This window comes from Palaemon carinicauda, chromosome 27, assembly GCF_036898095.1.
Source record: "Palaemon carinicauda isolate YSFRI2023 chromosome 27, ASM3689809v2, whole genome shotgun sequence".
Lineage (NCBI taxonomy): Eukaryota > Metazoa > Arthropoda > Malacostraca > Decapoda > Palaemonidae > Palaemon > Palaemon carinicauda.
In genome coordinates this window covers 62,030,493-62,047,992 of record NC_090751.1, presented here as the reverse complement: position 1 = coordinate 62,047,992, position 17,500 = coordinate 62,030,493, and the positions used below count along the sequence as shown (strand labels likewise).

At 33.7% G+C, this 17,500-nt stretch overlaps 1 protein-coding gene across 1 annotated transcript in view; it reads right to left on the bottom strand.

The window, feature by feature from the left end:
• Positions 1-17,500, bottom strand: part of LOC137621203 (uncharacterized) — a 651,645-nt gene that overhangs the window by 506,190 nt on the left and 127,955 nt on the right. The window contains exon 2 of the mRNA XM_068351610.1: positions 1,236-1,444. Within this exon, the coding sequence (XP_068207711.1) occupies positions 1,236-1,444 (209 nt within the window). The remainder of the gene's footprint in view (positions 1-1,235; positions 1,445-17,500) is intronic.

Sequence of the window (17,500 nt, the reverse complement as noted above, 5' to 3'; positions counted from 1 at the left end):
TATATATATATATATATATATATATATATATATATATATATATATATATATGTATATATATATATATATCATATATATATTAATATATATATATATTAATATATATATATATATATATATATATATATATATATATATCATATATATATTTATATATATATAGTATATATATATATATATATATATATATATATATAATAAACATATATATATATATATATATATATATTTATATATATGTATGTATAAATAGTATACATAATATATATACATATATATATATAATGTGTGTCAGAGAGAGAGAGAGAGAGAGAGAGAGAGAGAGAGAGAGAGAGAGAGAGAGTTTAATATAGTAGAAAGTCACAGGTGCTGAAGTAGATGAAGTGGAAGGACTAGGATTTTCATCAATATTAGCTCGACGTATCCTCTAAGATTATATATGTTTTACCACCTGTTTGTGAGTGAGTGTGTGTGTTCGTTTGTGAAGAGTCTTTTGGCCACAATTTTAATCGTAGAGTAATGAAACTTGCACGGATTAACTCTTATGCAAAAAAGCATGAAATGATTATGTTTGGAAGGTCCAGGGCAAAGATCAAGGTCACGATCGAGCAAAATGTCCAATTCACGTAATCAGCGATAAGTTTGGACATCGTTGTCACAGAGATTTAAAAATTGGTTCATAATTGAGTGTATGAAAATCCACGGCAATTAATACATATTAAGGTCGAGTCTAAGGTCAAGGTCAAGCAAGAGGTCAAATTTCAGTCATCAACCATTCGGCCACAATTTTGATAGTAAAGTAATGAAACTTACATGGATTTTAAACTGTCATGTAAAGAGCTTAAAATTACTAAATTTTGGAAGGTCAAAGGTCAAGGTCATGGACGGGCATAATGTCCAAAATCAGTCCAAAGCCCGAGGAATAAGCTGCCCTGGCGGAAGTTTGCGCTCTACAGAGTGCCCCTCTATTTTTTTTTTAGTGATCCTGACTAGATTATATTATGAAATTGTTGAAGAATACCAATGGAAGATTACATTTCAAGATTAGAAAATCCTGTTGGGAGGACATAAGTAAAGTACAATAAATACAAAACGACTTGATAGCATAGGAGTAATTGTAGTTCGAAACATGTGTCTATAAGTGGGCCTGTAGGATAATTCGTTACCTCCAGTTATTAGAAGATTATAGGTAATTATTTTCTGATTCCCTACATTACTATTATTTATAAACTTACCGTAACGGTGAATTTGTGGCTGGGCTTGATGTTGATGGGCGTATTGCGTTCCGTTGGAACATAGCGATAGAACTCTGTACCGTTGTGGTACCACTTTAGTGAATACAAGCGAGTTGAAGTTAGGTTGTAGGAGCAGCTTAGAGTGGCTTGACCTCCGGCGAATGTATAAAGAGGGACATCGACCCCTCGAAGCATGTCCCCGGTGGCATCTGCGAATCCAAAAGAAAATTCCAATTGTAAACATGTAAGTGATTGATATATTTTATTTACCCTCCTTCTTTGCCCCCACTACCACCCCCAATTTCTATATATTTTTTTTTTCTTTTTCAATGCATTGTCAATATGATGGCAAGATTGGTGTTACTTCAGCTAAATAAACTGTATTATGAGTGTTTTTAGGTGTTGAAACATTTTCCACTGACATTGTTTAATGAAGTGAGTAAACATCGACACAAAATCTCATCTAAGCTGAGTGGGTGTGTGTGCGAGAGAGAAAGAGAGTCATTCGTTGGGGGGAAACGACAGCTGCTTTGTCTCCTTAACGACTTTGCGTTTGCAATCAACCAATGAAAAACAATGCCAAAGTGATTTCTTCGAAAGGATATCAATATCTAAGCGAGAAATGAACTAAATATTTTGACTATTTTCACAGTGCATTTCCCTGCTGGTTATGGGGTCAGTATGTGCAGCAGGCTCTCTTTCGGCTCGCCCTTCCTGTTTTTATTTCTCTTTTCTGTTACATGATGCGGAAGAATGTTGAAAAATGAGGAATGGTTTGCCAAGGATTTAGAATAAGACATCACACCAAAAAAGGAGTGAAAAAGTAGAAATACATTTGTAAGTCTGTATGTAAGTCTCCTTTCCTGGAGTATTTTTGGTTGGCTTCCAATTCTTTTGAAGTGACTCCAGTGTCGCTTTATTTTGTTTGCTGTTTTGTTGGAATCAAAGCGCTATTTTACATAAAGTGAGCTTTGAGTTGGCGTCTGACATAACAAGTGTCTGGATTCCAAACACCGTTAGAACTCCTTCAAAATAGGATGGCATGGATAAAACTTGTACAATTATCCGCTTTTCTTCTGCTACGCTTGATTTGGAAGTTATGGTGTAGAAGCGTCAAAATTAGGATTATGACAGATGGTTTTTAGTTTAATCAGTCTCCCACCATCACCAATCCGCAGCGGCCAGCGTAGTGATGAAGATAACCAAACCCCATACACGACTAAGGACATATATATTTAAACACAACAGCAAATGCAGTTGTTTCTAGTCCACTGCAAGAGAGAGAGAGAGAGAGAGAGAGAGAGAGAGAGAGAGAGAGAGAGAGAGAGAGAGAGAGAGAGAGAATGCTTATCTTTTCCATTATTGTAATTGAACACCGGCCATATAAAGTGCGTATAATTTATGATTTACAAGTTATATATACTGTAGATGCTTACCAGTAACTGCTGCTCCAAGTATCTGATTAACTTGATATCTCTGAAGGAAATTATCGTCTACTTATTCTTATTTTAATCTGATGCAAATTCCGTTAACATCATTAGGTTCAGTTTTTATTCTTTTAATTTTCAATGTAGTTCAGGTAATGTGCAGATTGTAGCATAATGTTTTAATTTGATAGCTTTATTCGTTGGCATTTGTGAGAGAATGGTGTTAGCTAAGAAACAGAAACCTGTAGTTGAGCCGTCAGAAATGTTAATTAAACTCCTGCAATAAATATTTCGTTTGTATTTTTTGTACGTATAAATTAATGCATGCTGCAATTACCTAACAGTAAAGTTAAACAGCCATCATTTCAGTTGTTACATTTATTAGTGATTAACAGAAAGCAGTTTTACATATTTGTAAATAATACAAGTAATGTTAGGTCACAAACAGGGTTTTGATTTCGCTTTTATATTCGCAAGTAACGAATGTATCATTAAATTCAATTGTGGAATTGCGAGATTGAGTTGTTGGTCCTCGTGTCTGATACTAATCGTAATTAATATTAGAGCGTCATTCGTTGTATTTGTTGTTCCTTTGATATTATTATAGATTAACTTATTTTTCAGTCTAAACTGACTATGACCTAAGCATACGAACTGTTAGCAATGTTAGTAACGTATATTACAGATATACTTTTAAATCATGTTTCTAATAGCCTAACTAATTGAACATGTGTTGAATTCAAGTCTTATTAATTACCGTGGCCCTGATTAGATGTAAATTTAGTTCTGCATTTAGCGTGTATATGTACCAAATCAATAAAATTAAGTAGCTAATAATGATATCAAACACGTAATCCACGCAGCCAGGTAGATTTTACGAAGCCAATTAAACCCTATGGATGTATTTATATATCATTAATGGGTTACTCTTCATCATAATTCATAGGGTTGATTTTTGTTGAGTAACATCATAAAGCATTACATGTATTTGAGGAGAATTATTAACTGTGCTTATTCAGATGAATGATATAACGAGGTTTTCTTACCCTGTTTAAGCTTTAGTTCTTTACTCAATTGTGGTTTTACCGTCCCTGTTTGAATCTCTAATCTCTACAGCCCCTATGTGCATGTTACATTATTTAGGTATACGTATTTTGCTTGCATTAATTAAAGCATTCTTGGTTTATGAGGATTTCAGGCTCCTTATTGAATGACCAAGTCTTTTTACTTCGCTATCATTTTTATCATGTATATCTTTATAGGGAGAGAGGGTGTCCATGATAATTTTGTATTGTAACTAAATACCGCATTGTATAAGAAGCTCATTTTAGGATATCACCAATTGATTTTCTTTCATTAATTTCCCCCCACATACTTCTCTTAAAGGTTTTTTTTTCCGATTTCGATATGTCAGCCCAAACTCAAATAGAGAAAAAAGGTGATTTATATAAATTTATATTTTGGCACTACGCAATAATTTTCTGTTTTCTGTAGCGCAGTAAGTAGGCACCAACAAAGAGTAATCTTCCGCCACACGAAGCAAAGGTAGCTAAAAGGCACCAAATTATGAAGGCAGCGAAGACTGCCAGTCTCCTACTCTACTCTCTGAGCCTCTCCGTACGCGTTCAAAGACCTTTTGACCTGTATACAAGCCATCACCTCCTGTCAAAACATAGATATAGTAGACTTTCTCAGCCTTCCTAGTTTAAGATTCCTAGTATATTATATTTATAGTTTTCTCACCATTTCTGTCATGAAACTTTTTTTTTTTTTAATTTCTATTATGTATATATCGAATACAAGTACAAAAAGATATGTGACTTCATCCAAAAAAGTTTACAAGTTTGTAAGCCTGAAAAAATTATGTAATGTCCCATGTTATAAAAATTATCACCTTTTCTAACAATGAATATTGTTAAAAACCAAGGATCCAAAGATAGATATCCAAAAGACTAAAATGGTGACGCAAATAATGATTAAAGGGATTCTAACCTCACTGGTGCACCCTCTTGCTACCTATACCGAGGCCACGCGATCTGCGTCACATGACATTTAGGGGTCAATTCTGTATAATAAAAGGTCTCTCTCTCTCTCTCTCTCTCTCTCTCTCTCTCTCTCTCTCTCTCTCTCTCTCTCTCTCTCTCTCTCTCACAAACATGTATTTGTGTATCGAGCTGTTTTAATATCAAGTAATTGTTTAGATTATGATGGAGGATCTGGCTTTCCAAGTTTAATTGCCATGTTTTAAATTAACTTTGTTACTGGGGAATTGTTGATTCTATTATAATGTTTCTAAATAAAGGTGGCCAATAAAGGAAATGTACAAACAAAGTTTGGCCAGTATTGGACAAATTAGTTTCTCTGGGTTCATCGTAGCTAACAAGGTATGTTAATATAATCAGCCATCCCTGCAGTGGCCGGCTGCCATAATGACAATTGCTATCTGACAATGTAAAATCTGGGAGTATATTCAAAACATGCCAATGTTGGGATGAACTCCTGATGGTTAATGGTTCTCTGGTCCCTTGACTTTATGACCATGTTGCTTGGCAATCGTTTTCTTTTTACTGTCAGAAATTATATTACTTTTGTTTCATCCTACTCTCAGGATATTTAGAATAATTTAGGTGCAGAGAATGAGTAACTTTTTCGAATAATTATGATTATACACAGGCAGCAGGTACATGGAATTTTGTCTATAATTTCATACATTTTACTTTCGACAGAATGTCAGTTAACAACATTATAGACTTTGAATTAGGAGGGAATTATTTGTTATGCGGATGCCAGTACAAATTGAGTAGTTACCCGTTATTGTTTTTGAAGAAAGTAGCATTAATGCAACAAAACACTGATATTACGGGACGTATGTTCCCAATAGTTTATGCATCCGGGAAATGGTGGCCTGTAATGATGAATTGATCACTTTGCACACTGAAGTGGAACAGACGAAGGTGTGCAATCTCACCCATTATAATGAAATATTTCATGTAAACGAACTTTATACGTCTCTAGAGATTCCACTTATTGAATGAAATAACCAAATCACTGGGGAAAAAATCAAGTTATTGGTACGTTCACACAATATCTGCTGTAAACGCATTGGGTAATAAGAATAATTTAAATGGGATACCCATTTCTCTCTACAAAAATGGACGTGTGCTCGTACATTTATTTACATATGTAAGGTACAGTATGGTCAAATAACTTGATTTAAAAAGAATAATGTATTAATAAGTAGGTTTGAATAAGATTTGTCTTTTTTATTTCTACATCTCATTTATGAATATTTTTAACCATATGCTTACGGACTTGCATACACCCGGATTACACAAATGTATGTGTATTAGGTGCCCTCTGAAATCATTCGTATAATCACTTTTGGGTATTTTTTTTTCCTTTGCAGGCCATGGCTGTCGTGTCTGACTTCCTTTCTTTACATTCATATTGGAAATACGCCCTTTGGACGGAAAGAGAAGGAAAGACTTTTCATCGACCTTGTAAGTATACCAAGCTGTAGCCAGATTTATTTTGACATGGGGCATCGGTGCCAAAGGAAAACTTTTCCTCTTTTCCCTCTCGTTTTTATATTTTAAAAATTTCCCTCTTCCTTTTTTGTTCAGAGAGAGGCTATTGGCGGTGGGTGCTCTGCTGCGGCAAGTCATTTCGAATCATCGAAACTTTTCGTCTATTGCTCTGTTGGAAGTCCTCCTGCTGCTGCTGCAGCTCCTGAAGCCAATGTCCCCTCCACTTCCCTCTCCACTATCTCCCTCCTCACCACATCCTGCCGGCCTCCAAGAGAACTCTAACAGTCGTGACCCCCTTCCCTGACTATTTACTCCCCCCAACCTAATGCGTGGCAACCCCCCCTCCCCCTTTCCATCGTAAATGAGCCGTTTTGGAGGTTAGCTTCATGTCGTTTTTCAGGATAAAAAGATGGTTTTTATCAGTGTTTAAAGTCAGGGGACTAATCCCGAGGGTTTTTAGTTGTTATTTGTTGAACCATTTGATTCAAGTTTAGATGTTTATTTCGAGTCTCTCTCTCTCTCTCTCTCTCTCTCTCTCTCTCTCTCTCTCGAGAGAGAGAGAGAGAGAGAGAGAGAGAGAGAGAGAGAGAGAGTTTTTTAAACCCATGGTTTGTCTGGTTTGGGAAATTTTTTGATTCTTCATATAAGCACTTTTCGTCCTGATGTTTTTCTAGAGTCTAGAGTCTAGACTATTCATTCCAGATGAAGTTTTCCCTCTGTCTCTCTAATTTCTATCTCTTTAATTTCTTTCTTCTTTTGCAACATGTTGGATTCTGATTTATCATTTAACACAATTTTGATAAATTCTTTTTATTGTGTGCTTATCTATGTAGATAACGCGTACACTTTCATATATTCACATATGCTTGTGGATATATATATATATAATATATATATATATATATATATATATGTGTGTGTGTGTGTGTGTGTGTGTGTATGTGCGTGCATATACTTCCATAAATATATGTTTTTTTGTTTTGTTTCAAAGGTAATTGGAGATTACCCATTATGCCTTTTCTTTTTTAATATACAGTACCCTTTTCCAACTTGATTTTATTGTTGATATTTATAAACTATAAAAGAAATAGAATTAGAACTTTTCCCTAATGATTTATAGATGCTTATATACATATAAATACATATATATATATATATATATATATATATAATATATTATATATATATATATATATATATATACATATATATATATATATATATATATATATATATATATACAGTTTATATAGGTCCAGCATTGAATTCCTAGGTCCGTTAATTCGTTAACACCCAAACCTCATCGAACTCTCCACGAACTTGGTTTGGTTGCTGGGGACCTGTGTCTGGGCGTAACTGTCTGTGTGAACTTAACTTCCGATTAGTCTTGATGATTCTCTTCCTCTTGGATCCGGTTTCAGTGTGTCTTTAAGATATTTCAGATATATACGAGGTTTTATACGTGATATTCCTAAACAAGAAAATTTCATAAATAATCAATTTGCCTACTGTACCTTCTCACACAAAGGTCAAGTATATATATATATATATATATATATATATATATATTCAAATAAGCCATATATATTTTTGATACATTAATGTCTGGATTCTCTTAACGACCTGGGATCAGAGCCCCAGGCGAAATCACGCAAAGACAAGAGCTTGGGTCCGGCCGGGAATCGAACCCTGGTCGGCAAGCTTGTATAGACAGTGACTAAGCCACTTGGCTTATTTGAATATGAAAAACACGTCTAAATGTGCATAATTTATCATATATATATATATATATATATATATATATATATATATATATATATAAAATGCTTATCATGTTTGGGCTGTGAGGATTTCTACACACCCATATATACTGTATGTGTATATACTATATGTGTACATATGGTGTGTGTATGTATATGTATATATATATGTATATATATATATATATATATATATATATATATATATATATATATATATATTTGTATATACTCGTATATGATTGTGTGCGTTTGTTTGTGTGCCTCCACATGCCTCGAGTACATCCTAACAAAAGGCTTATCAAAATAATATTCATATTTACAAATAAAATTAAATCTCCATACATGTTTGTCATAAATTTCCCTTTGGTAACATGATCTGAATATATTCGAAAATGGGGAAAAATGTTTTATACAGAGAGAAATAGATTGATAGGTACCACTGCTTGTTAAAATAATAAATGGACTGAAAACGAAAGTATTAAACCAATCATGTCTAATTTTCTGCACAAAGAGGGTTCATTTCATTGTAAAAGCCATTTAGAAAATAGTTTTACTCTATTAAAAAACTGGCTATTGATGAAAAGCTAGAATAATTATATTAGTGAAAAATGGTAAAAAAGTGCACTTGCAAAATAATTCCCAAAGACATCCGTTGGATTTCATTTGTCTCATATCCATATAGCCCATGATAATTTTCTTTTGATTTTCCTTGTACATTGCGGATACAATTTAAATCATATGCTCTTGAATTTAGTCATATTGAAACTAGTCGAAATTCTCTCTCTCTCTCTCTCTCTCTCTCTCTCTCTCTCTCTCTCTCTCTCTGCTGAAATGGAAGTAAATGTTGGAGGCAGAAATGAAACATAAGCCGTTGCCTTTTCACATCAGCATTATAATATCGTATCCTTTAATGCATTACGGCGAGAGTGGATGCTCCGGTTTTGATGGCTTTTTTGAAACCCTGGCGTTCTATTTGCGTCCAGTACCAGTAGTGATCCTTTTGTTGGGGTTTATCTAAGGAGCATAGAACTCCTGTCGATTTTCCAATGAAAGGATAAAGAAAGGGATCCAGAATTTCTTATCACTCTCTCGTATTTACTTTTTCTCAGTCTTATCCTTTGAGCGTTTCGAGTAAGCCTCTCCAGGCATAGTGGTATTGTGGTGCTTCCGTGACTTCTGATACGAAATGTTCGTTTGTTTCTTACTTTATTTACATTCGAGGTGTTTGTTAGACTAATAGTGGGTTTCTTATTGGTATTTTTTTTATTAATCTTTGTTATATTTTATTGTAGTAGTTCTAATGACAATATCATTTTAGTCTTTATTCTAAAAATTTTAGAGATTCTCCGTCAGTTAATTTTTAGGGACTTTTTAAAGGCATTTGTTATTTCTAGAAATATTTGAAAATATGTTTTGTTAATGTTCTTCTATATTCATTCTTGACTTTGTTTCTACTAAAAACTCCCATGCTCGAAACGATTGCGGTCCTTAAGTTCGTAAAGTGTGTGTATTTTTACTTGATTTTCAACAAACTCTCCCTTCATTATATTTCTCCTTTGCTGTATTTGCCCAGATTGAACTAAAAAAAAAAAACATCACGTCATTTTGCCTCCTTCGTGTTGACTTTTCAAAGTTGGTATGTAGTAGAAAGTTTCAGTTTTCGTGTAAGATGGAAACCTAGTTCTCAACTATGAATTTCCTTTTGAAATTTATAAATCTCCAAAGCCTGTCCGCTGGGAACGACATCTCACCCACCTCTACCTCTCCCCTAAGAAAACATGTGGGTTAGGCCTATTTTGACAAGTTAAGTTCCTATTTTATTAAATATGCACAAGGCTGTAAAAAAAGAAGGAAACTCCTTTTTATACCGAAGTTATAACTTTGAATCCGATAAGTCAGAAACGTGAATGCTGTTTGGCTGGCTTTTACGTTGGGCGTGGCTTCACAAAATTCCCCCTGAGCTTAAGAATTTATTAAATTATTAATTTTTATCCTTCTCTGATGAAAATTAAGTCTTTTCCATGTTGTAGTTTTTTTGGGTAGCCTCTTTGAAGAACGTGTTATTTTGTTTACTTAGAAAATTTTGTAAACTTTATAACTATATCATTTTCTCCTAAAGTTATTTCTCCGATTTTTTCAGAGTTCCTATTTACAATATTGAAATGCATCAGTAAACTCTTGATGTCCCCAACAAGAGTCTTGAATATTCTTATGAAGAGATCATGGTCTTGCATTCATATTTTCTAAAGTAAATCGAACAGTTCCCGTGAGTCCTATTGTTCGCAGCGGTGCTATGGGCTCTTGTTATTACCTCTTTTGTTTATTGTGGTTTACTCAGCTGTGGCCTTAGAAAAGGTTTCCATTTCTTAAAGACTCGAAGGACGTCCCATTCATAAGTCGTGTTTCCACTCGCTGTTGTGTTTTCTGGTTGGATGAAAGGAAACAGGGAAGTTTCTTGATTAATGTCTCCCTCCAACATCCTTCGGATTTCCTCTGTGTCACCGAAGGACATAAAAGACAAGGCACAGATCCCGAGCTTTAATTCTTGTAAGTCTCTTGGTTGATGCAGGAGACTTGAGTCTCTGTCCAGTCGATTAACCCTGTCTCTTGATTCAGGTGGGTCATTGTGTTTATTGAACTTAATCAAACCTTGGACAACAGTAAACTTCGGTCAATTCAGTCCTGATACTTTCTCTTGGATATCTATGATTGATAAGACTGTCGTGAGCAAATTTACTTTTACTTACTGATTTTGATAAAATTTGATTCAATCTGAAATTATCTACCATAGCGAGTTTCGTAGTTTCTAAGTAATGGTGAGGTCAGCAACGATGAATTATATTTTTATATTACAGTAATAAACAATCGTAAATCATATTTCAATGTGAATTCAGATATTGTAAATCTCATTTCAATTCAGATTGTAGTATCTTTCCGTCAAATGATCCCATTTGATAAACGTGTCTCATTGATTACATTCTCACCTAACTAACTTTTCACTTTATCTTCTCAATAATCAGGATAGAATTTCGCTAATAGCAAAGTCAATTCTGAAATTCGTTTTGATTATTCTATGAATACTTGTAGTAAGAGTTAAAATCTCGCTCTCGTACTTGAAGTATTTTTATATTTAAAAAAGTTTTAATTATTCTTGTGTTACATCAACCCTCTTTCCTCAAAGATACCCATTGTCCACATATGTGATACATTTAATGAAGACTTAGTAATGGAAACAATGAGAACATCACGGTACCATGGTGCTTACTATTGACCTTCAGCATTCATTTGCATTCATACTTGTATCAGGCATATATTATTGGTCAGGTTTTCAAAATTCTGTGATATGAGTTTATTCTTTAGTTTTTGCGATAGACCCCAACTAAAATAATATACTAAGAATTATTCCCAAACATTCAGGAATATATAGATAAGGTTGAAAACCAGCTTCGGTACTTTTTTGCGTCACTATATTACAGAAATACCTTGGATGAATAAAGGCATAAATGCTTACGGAAAGTGAAAAGGCCGAACCATTGATTACAGGAAATGGCAAAACGATAATAATGTTTTATTACTGATTTTCAAATTAAGTGTTCTGATATGGGTTCACTGGTAAGATCAACAATGTTTATAGGCACTCCCCTCATGTGCATTACCCAACGTAAACCTGGATGAATTAAGGGGTGAAACTCGGTTTTTATCTTTCTGATAATGGATTATGATTAGAGTTATTAGGGTGAAAACAATTCAGCACATCGTATCTAAACATAAGGGTTAAATGGAGATTCATTAAATGCCCAGACCGTGTTTCGTTAAAGACAATTGTAATAATACTTTTGTATTTGATTAAGTCGCAATTCTACATTAAGGCAAAGATGATAATGAAAAAAACTAATTGGAAAAACAAATACACATTTATGAACTTCCCAGGCCTCATAAGGAAGGCCTGCCAAGCAAGTGGGATGTCGTCTTGTATTTCATTATATGATACCGTCATGTGCGGTCTGTTTGCAACCCGACGTCTTTCAGTTGGGAAGAGAGAGAGGTTTAGAGGAACATTGGGATAAAAATAGGGGTAAGAAAGACTCATTAGCATAATAGTGAGAAGAACAATATAGGATTTCAGCAGAGTCGTTTATGAGAGGGAGAAAGAAGGCCAAAGAGGAAGCGGATGCATGGAGATGATCTTTAAAGGTGCAGACACATGTTGATGTAACTTGTTCGGTGTCGGAGTCTATAACACCTAACACCCTAAGGGCTTGAATTAGATTATGGGGAGACTGTGAAAGTCTGCTGCTGGGTCTCGTGGCAACTCCTGCCATAATGCATTAAGCACGACAGCATTAATGGAATATGGTGACAGAGACTTACGAGAGAATATCAGAGGTCGTGGCTTTTCTAAAGAAAGGTAAATACCGCAAAACTCCGTTAACGTATATGGCTAATTAGTAATATATATTGATATGTTTTGAAAAGGCTGTTCTATAAAACATTGAAATCTGGGTAGTTGTTCAAAGGTTAAATATTTTCCGCTTCCTATTTCATTGTGTGCTGTCCAACCTCTTACCGTTTACTCCATAGTGCAGTGGCTGGCGCCCCCCCCCCCCCTCATTTACCCTTCGGGTGATGAATAACCTCACATGACCCAGCGCCAGGCTATAAAGCCCAAATACATAAATCCAATTGATACGGTTATGATTAATCCAGTATTTGAAATAAACACAGCATCCTTACGATGAAGGTCCTCTTAACTCAGAAGAAACAATTATACTCAGTTATTAAAACAGTTTATATTTCAAGGTTCAAGTTGAACTGTAGTAATGGGAACTCGTAGATGCTCTAAACAGGCCTGGTTCTTTGAGTAAATCTAAAATATGGTAGCTGCAAAGTTTTTGTCTTTGAAGGTTGTAATAGAGCCATAGATATTAGTAGCTAAATGTTTAGAATGAATTTTAGTTATTATTTTTTGAGATGCCACTGCGTTAAATGTAGCTATGCTCTTTATTCGAATTAATCCATCTGAATCGGTTGTTATTTTATTAAAGGGTGCTCGTCAATCCCATCGTCTTTGGAGTGTTTATTTTGTAATTTTAGTATAGTGATGCGCTTGAGTCGAACTTCGAGACATCTAGTCAGATGATTTTTGTGTACATCAACATGAAGTATGAAGGTGTATTTTTGTCTCAACTTTAATGAATCTTCCGATAATCTTTAGTTTCCTAATTTCATTACTCTCGATATTTTCAAATGTCCTTACTCAGAAAATTTGTACACTAAAAGAAAGGAAATTTCAATGTATTTTTCTTAGCCATATGGCCCCATAATTGTTTTTGACGTTATTTTAGAATTTTCCTATAGTCTTAATATTATAGAACTGATAATGCGAAAACCCATTGTCATACAGGAGCTATTTTTATGTAAGTGTTCACATGTTTAGCCCACTGTTGTTGTGACAATTTTCTTGCTATCAATTAGTTACGTACTTTATTACGGTCAACTAAAGAAATATTAATTTGGACCTGCGTCATATGCAACTTCCATATTTTCATTTCCGAGTATAAACCATGGCTTATACGTACAATAAGTGTGCGTATATATATATATATATATATATATATATATATATATATATATATATATATATATATATATATATATATCTATATATATATATATATATATATATATATATATATATATATATATATATAAATATTATATATGTGTATATATAAATACAGTATATATATACACTATTGGAATTTCTGACATAATCATTTCTGACATAATTCTCTCTCTCTCTCTCTCTCTCTCTCTCTCTCTCTCTCTCTCTCTCTCTCTCTCTCTCTCTCTCTCTCTCTCTCTCTCTCTCTCAGTGTATGTTTTTCTTGTATTTCTTTAGCGTGTTGATGATTATAACACCCGTAAAATTCCCTTGACTACAGGATAGAGAAATCTACTTTTCGTTGTAAATTGTAGAATGATTGAAAGCCAAACAATATTCCTCAGGCTTATCTTTTATCTTCACAATCTTACTTTAACTCCCTTTGGAGAGCCAACATTCTTGAAACTTTCTCAAGAAATTAAATTAGACGCCCGATCTCTAAGGAGTTATACTCGTATTTCAGAAGAAATGAGAGTTTAAGAACTCTTTCTATTCATATCTACAGGGAGTCTATAAAAAAAGAATATGAAGGCTTTAAGTTTTCCTAATCATATCCGCCATGTTAAATTAACTTCTGTGGTTTTTTTTTTTTTTTTTTTTTTTTTTTTTTTTTTTTTTTTTTTTTTTTTTTACAAAATCGGCTGTATATAGATATATAGGGATATACAGTATATTTAGATATACAGTGCTTAAGTGTGTATGATTTATGAAATAAATCTAAGATATATATATATATATATATATATATATATATATATATATATATATATATATATATATATATATCTACACCTTTCTGCGTGGGGATTCCTTAACGTGGTGAAAATAAGGTTTGCTTACCGTCATGATACTTGGAATCAACTATAAATCAGGAGGAAGGATGTAAGGCTGAAGTTGAGAATAGTATAAAAGCAGCTAGGGGAAAGGGGAGGGAGGTAGCAGGGATGATATGCGCAAAATTCCAATCAAGATAAAAGTCAAGAATTATAGCATAGTAATACGACTATTGTTAATGTATGGATCAGAAACTTGGGCTTTAAGACGTAAAGAGGAAGCAAAGCTTCATAGAACAAATATGAGAACGCTGATGTGGATTATGGGAATAACACTGTTTGAAAAATTGGAAAATGATGAAATAAGAATGGCAGACACGTGAAATAAAGATTACACAGATGATAAGAGTGTCTCGACTGAGATTGTGTGGGCACGTGTTGAGGATGGATGGTGGGGAGGGAGTGAGGGGAGGGCTTGGGAGGAACCTGTTAGGTGGAGATGATCAAAAGGTAGGCGATGATATTTAGGGAAGAAGTTTGGTGGAAAAGGTTGCCTATGATAAAATTAATTGAAGATGGTGTATCAGGCAACCGACCCCTTAATATAGGGATAACAGTGGGGAAGAAGGAAAAGATGATGATCAGCATAGCTGTACTAATCCGGGTCACCCATACTAGGTTGGTTTGCTGTTAGATACCAGATGAAAATTTTCTGTCATCACCAATTCGCACTGGCCAGTGTGGTTATGAAAGTGGCGACATGAATGAAGATATGTCTACGCTCTTTGCCCTACAGTGGACTAGAAACGGCTGCTTTTGCTGCTGTTGTTGTTGTTGTTGTGTGTTTATATATATATATATATATATATATATATATATATATATATATATATATATATATATATATATATATATATATATATATATATATATTTGTGTGTGTCTCATGTCGACGGATAATGAGAAATCCGAACGTGTGTTTTTTCACCTTATTACTAAAGGTTCGTGTATGCACTGTGCACAGCTAGATACTCTTCAGGCGAGTACCATATTGTTCTTGGGAACGTACGATTGATGCTGACCCCCTTCTGAGTGAGTAAATGAAGTATAACTCTGTCAATATGCTGGAACTCATAGAATTTGTGGAAATCTCTACTGTGATGGAAATATACCTTTGCCATACGGCTTAAGACACGTCACCTATAACAGAGTTCAGTGATCCCGCATAACAATTCATGAAAGTCATAATACTCTTTAAAAGGTCATTGATCTCACTTTATAAAACCATATACATATTTTTCATACAAGGCCTGTGACATACAGTGTATATATATATATATATATATATATATATATATATATATATATATATATATATATATATATATATATATATGTGTGTGTGTGTGTGTGTGTGTGTGTGTGAGTGGCTATGTGGGTATGTAATTTATATAGACAATTATGGTTCATTTTTTCCATCACATATAGAGACATCTGTTATCCCTTTCCTCTATGTTTCTTTTATTCGTATGGCCCAATTGTTCCAACTTTTAATCTGTTGGACCCCCTAAAGATCTTTCATTAGTCACTCTTGTTTCTCAAAACAATATCACAATCAAAATATTGAAAGGAGTTATCAACAATTCTATCGTCTATGGTCCCCATCTTTTCATTTAAATCATGTTATCAGTACCTTTTGTCTTTTTCCTACATGAATATTATTAAGGTTCACATATTTACATATTCTAGATTACGGTGATGACAAACTTAAAAATGTCAGCAAAGGTGAACGAGTCTCCTATCCCTCATTGCTGTAGACTTACGATGCTTGAAACCCCAGTTAGACTTGATAGTGAATGAAAAAAACCTTCTATCAATTCACAAAACCTTATTTATTATATATTTATATTCCGCGACCGTGCAGTGAAAAAGTATTCATATATTTATTCCAGAAAATTTCTATAATCCTGTAATTTAACATCTATCTGGTGTTCCCAAAGTACTAATGGCACAGAATATTCCACTTTTAAAATGTCTTTATTCCTAGACTCCAAGGCAACTGTTTCGTAATGTACACTTTTTGCTCAACACTTATCTCGTAGACCTATTCCAATTCTATGCTCCTATTTCTAATACAAATATTTTGTAAAATAACTGTTTATGTAGATATGCTGAAGTAATTAGAATAAAAATGGAATGATGGGTAATACAGTTATGAAATATTCTGTTGTGCAGTTTTATCTATGAAGCATTTTCTTGCAGATATCCTGACCAATTTGGTTTTCAATCAGATTTTGTTACTTATACTTGTACAGAGCTTTGATAAACCTTAAAATAGTTTATATAATTCCTACTACAATTGTTATATGGTAAATAGTGTAACGTAATCCAAGACAGGAAGTTATTTGTCTTGATGTCATAGGTATCATATTTTTAATGAAATAATTTTTCGTTAATATTTGATTGTTGGGACGCATAAAAGTTGTTTAATTTACTGATATAATGATCTTGGTTTCAATGTTATTGTTGTTATCATCCTTTTAATAGAGGATAACGAAATATTCTACCATTTGTCCGTAGAATTGATATATTGAACGAATGTTATCTAATATCCTTTCATAATACATTAACATACCGATCTTAACTGTGACCTAATATTGTTGAATTAAGTAAATAAAACTAATTCATAGGTATACTGAAAATTTACCCTTGTTTTATAGTGATGTATTATGTATTGCAATAAGTATAATTATTTTTCGTAATAATGTCAACATATCTCGTTAGGAACCTCGGGAATTATTCTTCTCAAAATATCACTAATCACAGATTATCCGGACAATGTAAAATATGATAAAGAAATGGTCTGAAAAAGTCATATACTTGGTTTACGGCGATTATCAATGCCACCTGTCTCCCGGTGTCGAAAAAGTGAGTCATTGGGTAACGTACACTTTCATCTATGCGTCCGTAATTCAAAGCTTATTAAGAAAGTTCTGGAGATCTGTTACGCTGGAATTTGATTAGATTGGGTAGCTTTCTTACTTTTCGAGAAATATGGGCCTATTTTACATATTCAGCCACGTTTTTCACGGTCGCGTTAGAGATCTTGT